Here is a 12,038-nt window from a genome sequence, read left to right as displayed (position 1 = left end):
TTTCGTGTATTGATTTTGGATGGATGTCATTCACAGGAACCAGTCATGGTACCTGTCGAGGGCGAGACTTCGTTTTGGGTGATGGACATGTGGGACCCGAAATAGATCTGAATTTATATAGAGCCTTTCACACACTCAGGATGTCCCAAAGCTCTCCCCCTACCCGACTTCACTCATGGAGTGTGGGTTTCCCTGGCTGGACCAACATTTATTGCCCTTGAGAAGGTGGTGATGAGCTGCCTCCTTGAATCTCTGCAGTCCATTTTCCCGCAGGTGGACCCAGAAGTAAAATGCGTTTCAAGCTGGTGATCACATTGGGAGAATTTTCACATTAAAAGGTCTATTTGATCAATACAAATATGCCAGGCACAACATTGAGCCTTCTACCTTTCCAGCCTGCTGCATTTTCATGTCACTTACATTATTTAGTCAAAGTGCTCACTGATTGATCGAATGAAACTTTTTTTTAAAAGGTTTCCTTCTCGGTGAAGCGGTGCCTACGAGATGTGACTGAATGTTATGTAACACAACCGAACACAATCAATGGACGTAAAAATATCAATTAATGATGACCGTATGCTTCACCCGGGCTGATGCACACCAGAAAGTTAGGTTACACCATGTTAACCTTGAAATGGTTTCACTCAGCAATAAGAAAATTTCATTCTGCACCGAGTCTGCACTGTGAAACTTTAGGCTTGTAAACACCCTCTCCACTTAGTGGCTCGCGATCTTGGGTTTTCATTGAATAATTGCACATTGAGTGCTTTCAAATTGGAGGCAGATTCTATAGCCGGCCATGAGCACAGGTTTCGAAGCATAAAAGGCAGAACTGAAACAGGTTGATACTCTGGGTAGCAGGAAGTGTGACCGGCCTGAGGCAGTGCATGTTCAGAAACGTGCAAGTGCAGAAAGCCAAAAAACGTACCAAGAATTTCCCCCTAACCACCCCCCTCCGAAGAAAAATAACCTTTGCTCCAGATTTAACGCCTTGGAATGTGGAGAGTGCCCATTCTCAGTAGAATTTAGCCAAAGATACACCTTCGTCCATTGTGTTTTAAATGTTTTGCTTTCTTTTGTTTTATATATATATATCCATAATATATATGTCGAACTGGAGCCTGGAAGTAATAAAGAGAGTTATTGGTTTTGGCGAGGGTATACCTGCAAGTGCTTTGGATTACCTTATTCCCAAGTTAGTGCAAAACAGGACCCTAATCAGTTGCTTTATGCTGTACACCAATTTGGACGGTACACCGAATTCCGTGACGCCTAGCGACTGAGGGGAGGAGTGAGAGATGTGAGGAGGTTTGGTCCAATCGTACGCCACCAGGTACATTGGGCCATAGGTGCCACAGATTTCCATGACGTCTTACTTTTCGTAAAAAAAAACTTCAAACATAGCTTTCTGAAAAGACAGTGAAAGATGAGGCGTTGGGACATTCACAAGTTTGGGCGGCACGGTGGTTCAGTGGTTAGCACAGGGTCCCGGGTTCAATTCCTGACTTGGGTGTGTGTTAAGTTTTGCACATTCTCCCCGTGTCTGCATGGGTTTCCTCCGAGTGCTCTGTTTTCCTCCCACAATCCAAAGATGTGCAGGTCAGGGTGAATTGGCCGTGCTAAATTGCCCATAGAGTTAGGTGCATTTGTCAGAGGGAAATGGGTCTGGGTGGGTTACTCTTCGGAGGGTCGGTGTGGACTGGTTGGGCCTGTTTCCACTCTGTAGGGAATCTAATCTTGTTTCGTGATCTGCAACCTCACTTATGCCGAGAATGCCACATCCCTAATAAACCCGACACGATCCCTGCATGGTATTTCCCATTCACATCCACCTAAGGGAGTCAAGTTGCCAGTCAGTTCTGATGTTCTGTTTATGCATGTATTCAATGAAGTTCCCTCATAATAGACTCAAGAAAATATCCCATTGCACCCCACCCCCCCACCCCCCCACACACAGAACTTTCAATAGTCCCGGTTGTACAAGTTGTTGGGCTGGAAAGTCGATTTAAAAAGGAGAGAGGGAAAAGAAACAGTTGATGTTTCAACAGTCGGTGCTAAGCTATGTATGCGAGCTACAGCATCACATTGAATATCCGGTGTGTGCAACCCCAAAGGACGTTTTAAGCAAATTACTTCTACTCTTGCAGAAACGGGATCATTCAATTCCCTTCGTCTTGACAAAAGCCTCCTCAGCACAAGGCAGTGAGGTAGCATTGGAAAGGAGTGGGAGGTGAAGCGGAGATGGAAAACAGGGAAAGAACTAATCTCCCGGGCTGCTGTTTACGGTGCCTCCGCATTGTGACAGAATAATTCATTTCTGCTGCTTTTTAGAAGGAATTTCTTTTGCAATTGCCTAGTTCAGTTGTTTTTTTTCTTTTGAGGTAGCATTTATGTGTTAAGTTTTGCCCCACGGACAACTCCACCTGCACACAGTACAGCTAGTGATTACATCTACTACAATTGGGGTGAAATCTTACAGATTGAGCTATAAGAAGTATTGCTCATTCTCTGCCATTAGTAATGTTTTAGACAGCCTGTTCATTCGCACAATTGCTGCCAGGTGTTCAGCTCAAACTCTCTCTGTTGGTGTGGCTGCAAACGGTTAAAGAAAATTCCAGGACCAAGTTCAAGGTCCAACATTAACTCTTCCATATTTAACGACCAGTTGTAGTTTTAATGTACTTACCCTTTGTCAAACATGGGCTATTTTGGGATGCGTTTTCGCACTCTTGTCAATTGCAGGTATTACGGAAAGAAAAGGTGACATTCAAGAACATTGTAATATACATACACAAACAAAATATTGGGAAGAAACGAATACTGATGTCTCTGCAGCCAATGTGAATACATGTACGTAGGTACAATTTAAATACACACTTGTGATCTATTTCACTAGAAATCTTCAACTTATTTCTTACATGTCTACTGCAGAATTTCAAAGTAGTTGCACATTCACTCAGAAGTGCCTTTGTACTTTTTCCCCCTCTTTCTTGCATTGTTTTTAGGCGGTTGTTTCAGACCAAGTTGGATGCTATGCCATAACCTCCCACTCCCCACTCCCCATCCCTCTCCAAGCCTCCAACAGAAAGCTTCTGATAACCCAGAATGTGCTGTCCTCAAAATCATTCTTTACAACAAAGAGTGGGTAACGAGGAATATGGAGCGGTTAGCAAGTGGGTTCGTGCAAGAGAGAGACAAAAAAAAATACACATTTTTCTTTGCAAGTCAGGTCAGTTTGTCATGAAAATATTAAAATGAGGCGAACATAAGAAGCAGGATTACATTCTTTCATTTACTGTGCGCCGTACAGGAGGAAACGAGATTATCTTTTTAACGCAGCGGGATGTCACGCCTTGGAATGCACGACCTGAAAGGGAGATGGTAACGCAGTCAGTACTGACCTTTAAACGGGGCATGGATATTTGGGTCGAAGAGGAAGAAAGAATGACATGGTTATTAGGGAAAGGGCGGTGGTTGTCTAATTGGATGTCGCTTTCTAAGAACCGTCCGAAGCATATCAAGTCGGGAGTATTTACAAAAAGGACAAGAAAAATAAACTACATCGTGGGCTCTATTTAACCGAATTCCATCTATGTACTTGCAATTTATATTTTCACAGGATGTGGGCGTCACTGGCATTTATTGGCCATCCTGCAGTGCCCTTGAGAAGAAAGTGCCATCTTGAACTGCTGCAATCCTTGGGGGTAACACACAGCGTGACTGGGAAGGAAACTCTGATATTGCCCATAACATAAGTTGCACATACCTACTCTATGTACAGTACATGCGATAGGATACAAGTATGTGCGACTGACCCAGAGAGAGGTGTGAATAAATGTGTGGGACAGCGTGTAGGCCAAAATTCCGGAGGAAGAGGTGCACCAATTGAGGCAGAAGCATATGAAAAAGCAAAGCTAGTCTGAGAGAAAGTAGGTGTGCATGTGAGAGCGAAAGAGAGAGACACTGGCAGGAGGACTGTGTTTGTGAGAGAAAGTAAGAAAGTGCGTGTGCGTTTACGAGAGGAATAACCGAAAAGGTTGAACCGTGAAGGCTCTCTCTTTGTGACACTTGTGCTTCTCCACGCAGTTTCATTGCTCGCTGCACTTTAACAGCCTAAAGCTGGGAGCTCTCAGATTTCAGTCACATCACGCCTCCTTCACTTCTAACCAAAAGCCCGGCCGTTTTACCACCTCCCGCTTTATCCCTGATGGAAATCAAAGCTCCACTGATCGGACAGAGTCACTGCATTGGCAAAGCAAAACTAAAACCTCGACAATCCCGTGTAACGAACAACTGAACAATGCCCCTGATTCACCTCGATTAATCCGCACACTCAAATACCACCAAGCCGAACACGTGGGACTGAAATAATCTCCAGAGGCTGCGCCAGTCTTATTTTCTGATGCAGTATTTTTTTTAAATTCCCCTCTCTCGGGGTTTGACATTTGCGGGGGGGGGGGGGGGGGGACTGGAATGCCTACAGGGAAACTCCGTCAAGTATCTGCTCTTGAATAGCGCCAGAACAGCGATGGGCCGCTGTACCTATGAAGAACTATGTCCTTTGCAAGTTGCTCGTGTCCCGCCACAGAAATGCAGCGGGTCTGACACGAGATTCAAAGTGGAGAGAGAGCAACAGAGTTGGGGGTTATTCATTGCAACAGATAACAGTGGGGGATTGCAAAAGAATGCATGAATGGCACCCGTTCCTGGACAAGGAGGGGTTCAGGAACTACTATGTGTTAGTTTCCCCACCGCCAGCCCAGTCTCTGTGATAGCCCCATGTGGAAGACTTCTTTGTAAGTAATGCACACTGTCTGCTCCCTTTTTTTGCTGAAGACAGGTTTTCTGACAGTCATATAAAAACATCATTTCCTATCGTGGATGCTAGAGCCAGACATCACACGACACATCTGATCAAGGGTTACGTATTGTTTCACATCAATAAGCTTTCATGATTCAAACCGTGACAGGCCCCCAAATCCTGGTGACAAACAAACACAAAACACACATTTATGAACGGGTCACACTGGGCCGAGTTGTAAAAACACACGCCAGTGAACGCTTTGAAGTTGGGCATCACTCAAAACTCGAGCTGTCACAACACACTGTCGACGATTTACAAAATGAATCGTCAAAACCGAGCAAGCCAGTACCACATTCATCCGAGTACCTCTTCTACTCTAGACCCAGGGATTTTCTGCTGTAAGGTTGGTGCAGCGGACCCCAATGAGTTAAACTGCTTTTCATTTCGAATCGGACGGCCTGATTGATATATTTGTCTCGATTTAACCTTTACCACCCTTTAACCTGAAGCGATTGTGTTTGCAATTTGTGACCTTCCGAACGATCGATAGCGGCCTGCTATGTAAAGGGAGATCGCATCAACCTGGTCTTAACTGTACAAAACTGAATGTCGTTTTCTTTTTGACTATATATATTACCTTCTCGCTGTAATGTTTCACAGATATATCGCACCAATGATTTGTGGGAACATTCAAATGACAATTTCCTCTATTATCACTGTAATATTCGGCCCCCAAAAGACTGGGTCTGTGTGAAATAATTGGGTGAAGACAGCCGCTTAGAGCTGGTACATTTTCAGTGTGGAGAGGGGCTAGACATATCATGGTTGGTTGTGCTCAGCGTTCTGACAGATGATCATTAAGGATCATATATTAAAATGTTTTATTGTTTACGGTTTATAGTGCAAAATAAATTCAATAATCGAGATAAGAACTAATATAAAAATAAGTTTTATGTGTGCTCTTGCTAATCACCCTTTTCCTGAAAACTCGCACCAGGAAGCCTGGATTCATTTCTGTCTTTGACATATTAAACTGCACTTTCTAACAGATCCGATTATTTATGTTTGAATGTTTGCGATGGGAAAGAAAACGACTTTCGTAGAATTGTTAGAATGCTATTGTGCCCCGTTCGCAGCTCAGAATGAACAGTCCGGTTGGACTCTGTAATCACGAGGAATTTCTTCTTTGGAAATGCACACATGTGCATTTTCAGCAATTTCTTCAACAGTAGAAAAAAAGGTTTTCCCAGTTAATTAGCCAACAGCATTCTTTAGATCAACATTTTTTTGTGTGACCTTAGAACTAAGAGGTGCTATTTTGAATCATCTAGACTTGTCACTAAAAACTTGTGCTTTACCCAAAGGTCCAACTCTTGAGCAAATAGAATTCTGACATTCAAATTAATACTTTGGACGAAAATGAACCCGATCGTGTCAGTGAGAAACTTTGATCTGGCGGATTGCTGAACACATTACAAAGCGAGATGGGTTTGAAGCCTGTAATACATAGAGTGTCCCGAATAACAGCAGCAGTAACCATTGTCAGGTGCTTCATACGTTTTAATCTATCTACAGCACCCAGCAATTGCGCATATGTTTCCAACTTCCCCCCTCCCTCCCACCATTACCCGTGTTAAAAAAACAACAACTTTTTAATAAAATATGTCAAAGGAAATAGGGCGGAGAAATAGAAGACAACACACGTGAATTAAAATCACATGTGGCTGGCCAAGAATTCCCGATTTTTTGAGAGCTTTTACAACTGGAAGTTTTTAAAAAAAAGAGTATTAAACTCCTGCCGGATTTCAACATTTATTATGGCTTGCATTTGTCAAATTTGAACTGACACACACACTTCCTAGAAAATGAAATTTCTAACAAATATTAAACAAAATATCACCAACACTTGCTTAAAACTAATCTGTAAAAACTGATTGGGGTCTGTTGCCTATTTAAAATGTTGAGTCTAAAAACTGTGTAAAACATCAATGAACTACTGCCCATTTTGCACTCTGCAGGCAATGGTCAAATTTTCCATGAATGATTGTTTTAAAAATGCATTAAAGTTCTAAAAATGTATTATTTGCATTTTATTTCCATTTGCTTACTGTAATGCATATCATATATAAAACATGTTCCATTTTATTTCAATTCAGTCCCAGAATTTCACGCACCGGGGAAGAAATTATGCAGCGCCATGAAAATGTAATCTTCAACCACCTCACACATACACACACACTCAGAGATTAAAGACCGGCTCCTCCCCTTTAATAAGACTTTGCTTGGAAATGCAGTCTGAATAAAAGCGAAGGGCCACTCATTGCTCACCTTCCGCTTTCCAACTTGTAAAACGCAACTGCAAAAATCTCAATTTCTTGTAATTAAGAAAATAACATCCCATTTGCGGTAGGATACCATTGCAGCACCTTCCTGTAAATTAATCCCTGGATATTTCCCGTCCAATTGTCCACCAAAACAATTAAACTGATTTTTAAAACAAACTTCTTACCTTAGTGCTTTCGACTTTATATAGATAGGGGAGTACCATAAACTATATTGACCTACCTCTTTATAATTTAACAACAGGCCTTAACTTTGCAGTTACAGCTGGTAGGGATACAGAGCTTTCCTTTTCTACAAATATACTATTAAAGGTGTAATTAAATTAGATTACATCCAACACACACACACACAAACACACACATTGAAAGTATTCACTTGCACAGTTAACCCAAAACGCTTGGAAAGAGTTTAGCCCAATGTTTAATAAATTTATATACTGTTTTGCGAATCAACACATCACTTTATGTATAGAATGTCCCAAACATTACGCAGTAATTGCTTTTTTTGTCCTTAGCCACAGTCCCAGTCTTTGTTATACTGCAATCCAGTCTGTCTTTTTTTTGCAGGAGTTCACACAAAATGACAAAGTTGATGTTTTTGAAAAGGCCCAAAATAATGTTAAAGTAACTCCCCCCCCTCTTGCGGATGCAAAACTTTTTTTTCAGGGATGGGTTGATGAAGGATGCCATTTCCTCTTTTTTTTGGGGGGGGGGGGAGGGAGTTGTGCATCCGAGTCAAACAAAAAAGTAAAAGTAAAAGTCACGAGTATAAATTCTTGCCATGCCGTAAGTGAATTTCTTTTTTAAAAAAATCCATTTTCAACAAACTAATTAAATCCATACATGTCCAGCATGCAGGGTCGATAATAATATAGTCCTTTCACTTTAAAAAAAAACACACAAAAAATGATATAGCAAGCATATAATGCATGAGATGACAGGGTGGGGGAGGAAGAAACGCCAGTTTTGTTTTAAAAAGTTTTTAAAAAAGTTTTTTTTTGAATGGGGTAGGGGTTATGGGGTGGTCTGAGGGTGAAGGCACAGCAAATCCACAAACTCACATGAAGAATTCCGGAGACGAAGGATTGTCACTGGACGATCCGGTTTCTCTGAAGCCGCTGGTCACCAGTTTCTCGTACTTTTCCTTGTAGGCGTCCCTCTCCCGCACCAGCCTGCTGATCTCCTGTTTTAAGTGTTCGACTTGCTGCTGGAGTTGCGTCTTCTCGCTCTCCAGCATGTGCCGCTGCTGCACCCGCTTGAAGCGACAGGACTGAGCGTAGCCGCGGTTCTTCAGGGTCCGCCGCTTCTGCTTCAGCCGGATCACCTCCTCCTTGCTGACGCCCCGTAGCTGCCGGTTCAGCTCCCTCACCGACATGGTGACCAGCTGGTCATCCGAGAAGCGGTCATCGCCGGCCCGCAGGTGCGGGTGCATGGCGCCGGTGCCCGCAGCGGCGGTGCCCACTCCTCCTCCTGCTGCTGCTGCCGCCGCCGCCGCCGCTGGGTGCTGGTGCCCCTGGTGGTGGTGGTGGTGGTGGTGATGGTGCTGGTGGTGATGGGCCACCACAGCGCCGGCTGGAGGCATCTCATCGCCGGCCAAGCCCGCTCCAGCCGCCGGGGCATACTGTTGCTGCTGCTGCTGCTGCTGCTGCTGGCTTCGGTAACTCTCGAAGCCGGCTTGCATCTGCTGGTGGGCGCTGCTGATCAGGGCCTCCACCGCATCCTCCGGCGTAAAGCTCAGGGCGTCCGGGTTCAGCTGCTGATAGTTGGTCATCCAGTAAAAGTCTTCCAGGTGCGCCGCCTTCTGCTCTCCGGGGCTCGGGGCACTGAAGCTGGGAGACGGAGGCACCGAACTGCACGGGGTGCTCATTGGTGTGGAAGACAGCGAGCCCCCGATGCGGTTGCAGTGACTGCCCGGATTGCCTTCCGAGTCCACCGGCTCCTTTTTGACTTCGAATTTCATCAGATCGAAGTCATTAACATATTCCATCGCAAGGGGACTGTTGGGTAGGTCGGCGTTGCTGATTGCCAACTCGGATGCCATCGCTTTGTTGTAGTTGGTATGAAGATGCCCACTTCTCCAAACGCCAGGACAGACCCCTGCGATTGCGGCAATCAGACTATTCTGAGCAGACGGGGAGAGAGCCAGTTTGATTCCTTTTTTGTTTTTTTTTGCTGGTGGTTGGTTGGATGTCACTCTCTCTCTCTCTCTTCTCCCTCCCTCTCTATTAGGATTTAGGAAGACTTTGCCACACTTTAGCGATTTTTTTTTGCAAAATGAAGAGGTTAGAACTGTTCCGGCTCCAATCTGCTACAGTGCAGAACCATCGGTGAAAAACGAGCTTTCCCCCTTTCTCTTAAGTCTGAGCTTCATGGACTCTGCGCAGCCGGTTTGATTGTTGCTTCTGTCTTTCTCTCTCTCTCCCTCTCTCTCTTTTTCTCTCTCTCTCTCTCCCTCTCACTCACTCTGCTTCATCGTGGTCGCTCAGTAATTTTTTTTGTAGGTGGTTGTTGCTGCACTGACAGTCTATGTGATGGAGGTAAGGCTCTGAGCAAAAAAGGGACGGGGGGTGGGTGGGAGGGGGGTGAGATAGATAGGTAAAGACACAGTGAGAGAGAGAGAGACAGATTAAAAAAAACAATATTGCGATGGTTTGCTGCTTTGGAGGGGGAGGGGGTGGGGTGGGGGGGAAGGTTGGGATAAAAAAAATCAGGCGAAGCCCCCAACGCGAGTTGCGATTTTAGCTGCAGAATGGGAATCGCCGACTCTCTGTTTAAAAGCATCGCTCCTTTTATAGAGGACCCGACGTCAGATTTCAAATAGGAAGTTGACTAGGCGAGCCAGCCAATGGGCTAGCGCCCCAGCTGGTCTGCTTAGCATAACGAGGGGAGCCGGGCAAAAACTTTTCAAACTGTCAATCACACAGCCTACATCAGCTGACTGTCAGCTGGCGACAGAGAGAGAGAGAGAGAGAAAGTTTTCTCACTCTCAGGGGCTTGGCGAGGTATCCAAGAGCAAACAAAAAAATGTGGAACCAAGTCGGAGAGGGATAAATCTGTGTGTAGCTGGGAGTAGTGTGTGTGTGAATTCTGTATCAAAACTGTTATGCACGGTTCCAACTGTGCAGTCTTGCTCCTGCGTTAAAATGGCCCTGGAGATCCCTGGTTTTGGAAGAGCCCCACACAGTTGGGTGGTTGTGCAGTATTCGGCTGCTATTTCTAACAAATGTGCAGCTTGTGTCAATGCGATTCAAACTGCACTTATTAATTTTAGACAGGCCAGCCCCTTGCAAGCGTATCTTGTTTACCGCGGGCTTTCTCTTGGCCTTTGAACTTTATTCAGAGTTGACCAGATTTTCTTGCCCGGTCACCCAACTCTTGTCCTCCCCTCTAAAGGGCAGGCTGTGGAGGGGGAGGGGCAGAGTGTACAAGGGAGGGCGGGTGAATGAGCATTTTCTAACGTTATACTTTGAATCTTCCTGCCTATAAATGGTCTGAGACCGGACAGGGCGGAGGGTGACTGAAAAGAAAAGGAGGGAAAGGGAAGCAAACGGCTGAACTTGGAGTTGGAGAAACCTTATTGTCGTAAACTGATCCTGACTGTGTGTAATTTTAAAAAAGATATAGTTGGGGTTAATGATTGTTGTGTTCAATGCTGACGGGATACGAGCAACCGCTTTAAAGATAAAGTCGATGCATGTGTTGAATTGTCAGCGAACTAACTCTGGAAAGCAGTGAAATAATTTGACAAACGCTCTCTGCTGATGGTAAAAAATAATGAGAAAAATTCCAAAGAAATATAGATTTGGAACCAACACAGCGACTCCTAGCGGAGGAAAGCGGTAACTGCGGGTCTGTCCGGGTCTTCCTTTCAATCACCTGCCGCTTTGGGGGCTTGGAATTCTATACATACAACAAAGCTAGAAAAAGGGCGCTGGGGGCCACAAAGTCCAGCTCCAAGTCTCGTCTGTCCTGGAGATGTGTGACAACGTGTCCAAGCAGGTTGACTCAAAACGTGTTGGAAGTCCCAGAACAAAAAAAGGTAGCATTTCACGAGATAATTTGCATGGCAGCTCTAGCAATACATTATAGTGGTTTTCTCAATGAATGCTAAATCTTATTGTAAAATGTAATTGTGATTGTCGAAGGAATTCATTCAAAAAATCCGATTCGCTATATAAAAAAACGTTGTGGCCTGGGGCTGTATGCACGTTTTCCTGTGCCTGTGATGGCAGTTCAGCTGATGACAGTCCCAGGAAATGACTGGCAGATTGGAGTTCGGAGCTTTACTCTCTAGAAGACAGGGAAGATTCAATGGCTTCATTGTCACCCTGGTGTACCTCAATGAGACCCCCTGGTGTGAAATCTTAGTGTGGTCCTGTTGAGAGTGACACATGGAACAGAACCCACTGAAAATCAGCTTTAGTTTTGGCTACAAGACCCTGGGCCTGTTGACCTGGGGAATGTGAATGCTTTCAACGGGAGATATCCTTTTACACGTTCGATATGTTGAGGGATTTTTTGGGGGGGGTGGAAAATGTCCTTAATAACTGCCCCCCACCCCCATCCCCACCCCTCCACACAAACACAGTCCATGCTTTAGGACAACCACCTGATGAAGGAGCGTCGCTCCGAAAGCTAGTGCTTCCAATTAAACCTGTTGGACTATAACCTGGTGTTGTGTGCTTTTTAACTTTGCCCACCCCAGTCCAACACCGGTGTCTCCAAATCAGTCCATGCTTTCAACGTGAATTGCGCAGTGGAGTTTGTCCCGATTACACTGTACACTGTAGGAGAGACTTCAAATCTGAATTGAAAGGATGAGTGAGAGTTCGATTTGAAAGGTTACACTTTCTGTGGTAAGTTGAGGCTGTCACGGTTTTAGAACGTGGGCA

At 44.7% G+C, this 12,038-nt stretch overlaps 1 protein-coding gene across 3 annotated transcripts in view; it reads right to left on the bottom strand.

Moving 5' to 3' along the window:
* Positions 1 to 9,909, bottom strand: part of mafa (MAF bZIP transcription factor a) — a 368,210-nt gene extending 358,301 nt beyond the window's left edge. For all 3 annotated transcript variants that reach the window (XR_009645604.1, XR_009645605.1, XM_060837948.1), the window contains exon 1: positions 8,208 to 9,909. Coding sequence is in view for 1 of the 3 variants with exons in the window: in XM_060837948.1 (XP_060693931.1) it covers positions 8,208 to 9,187 (980 nt within the window). In the remaining 2 variants the exon portion in view is untranslated. The remainder of the gene's footprint in view (positions 1 to 8,207) is intronic.
* Positions 9,910 to 12,038: the final 2,129 nt, after the last annotated feature.

This window comes from Hemiscyllium ocellatum, chromosome 17 (assembly GCF_020745735.1).
Source record: "Hemiscyllium ocellatum isolate sHemOce1 chromosome 17, sHemOce1.pat.X.cur, whole genome shotgun sequence".
NCBI lineage: Eukaryota > Metazoa > Chordata > Chondrichthyes > Orectolobiformes > Hemiscylliidae > Hemiscyllium > Hemiscyllium ocellatum.
Note: the sequence above shows the minus strand (reverse complement) of the source record. Positions and strands in the feature narration are given on the sequence as shown.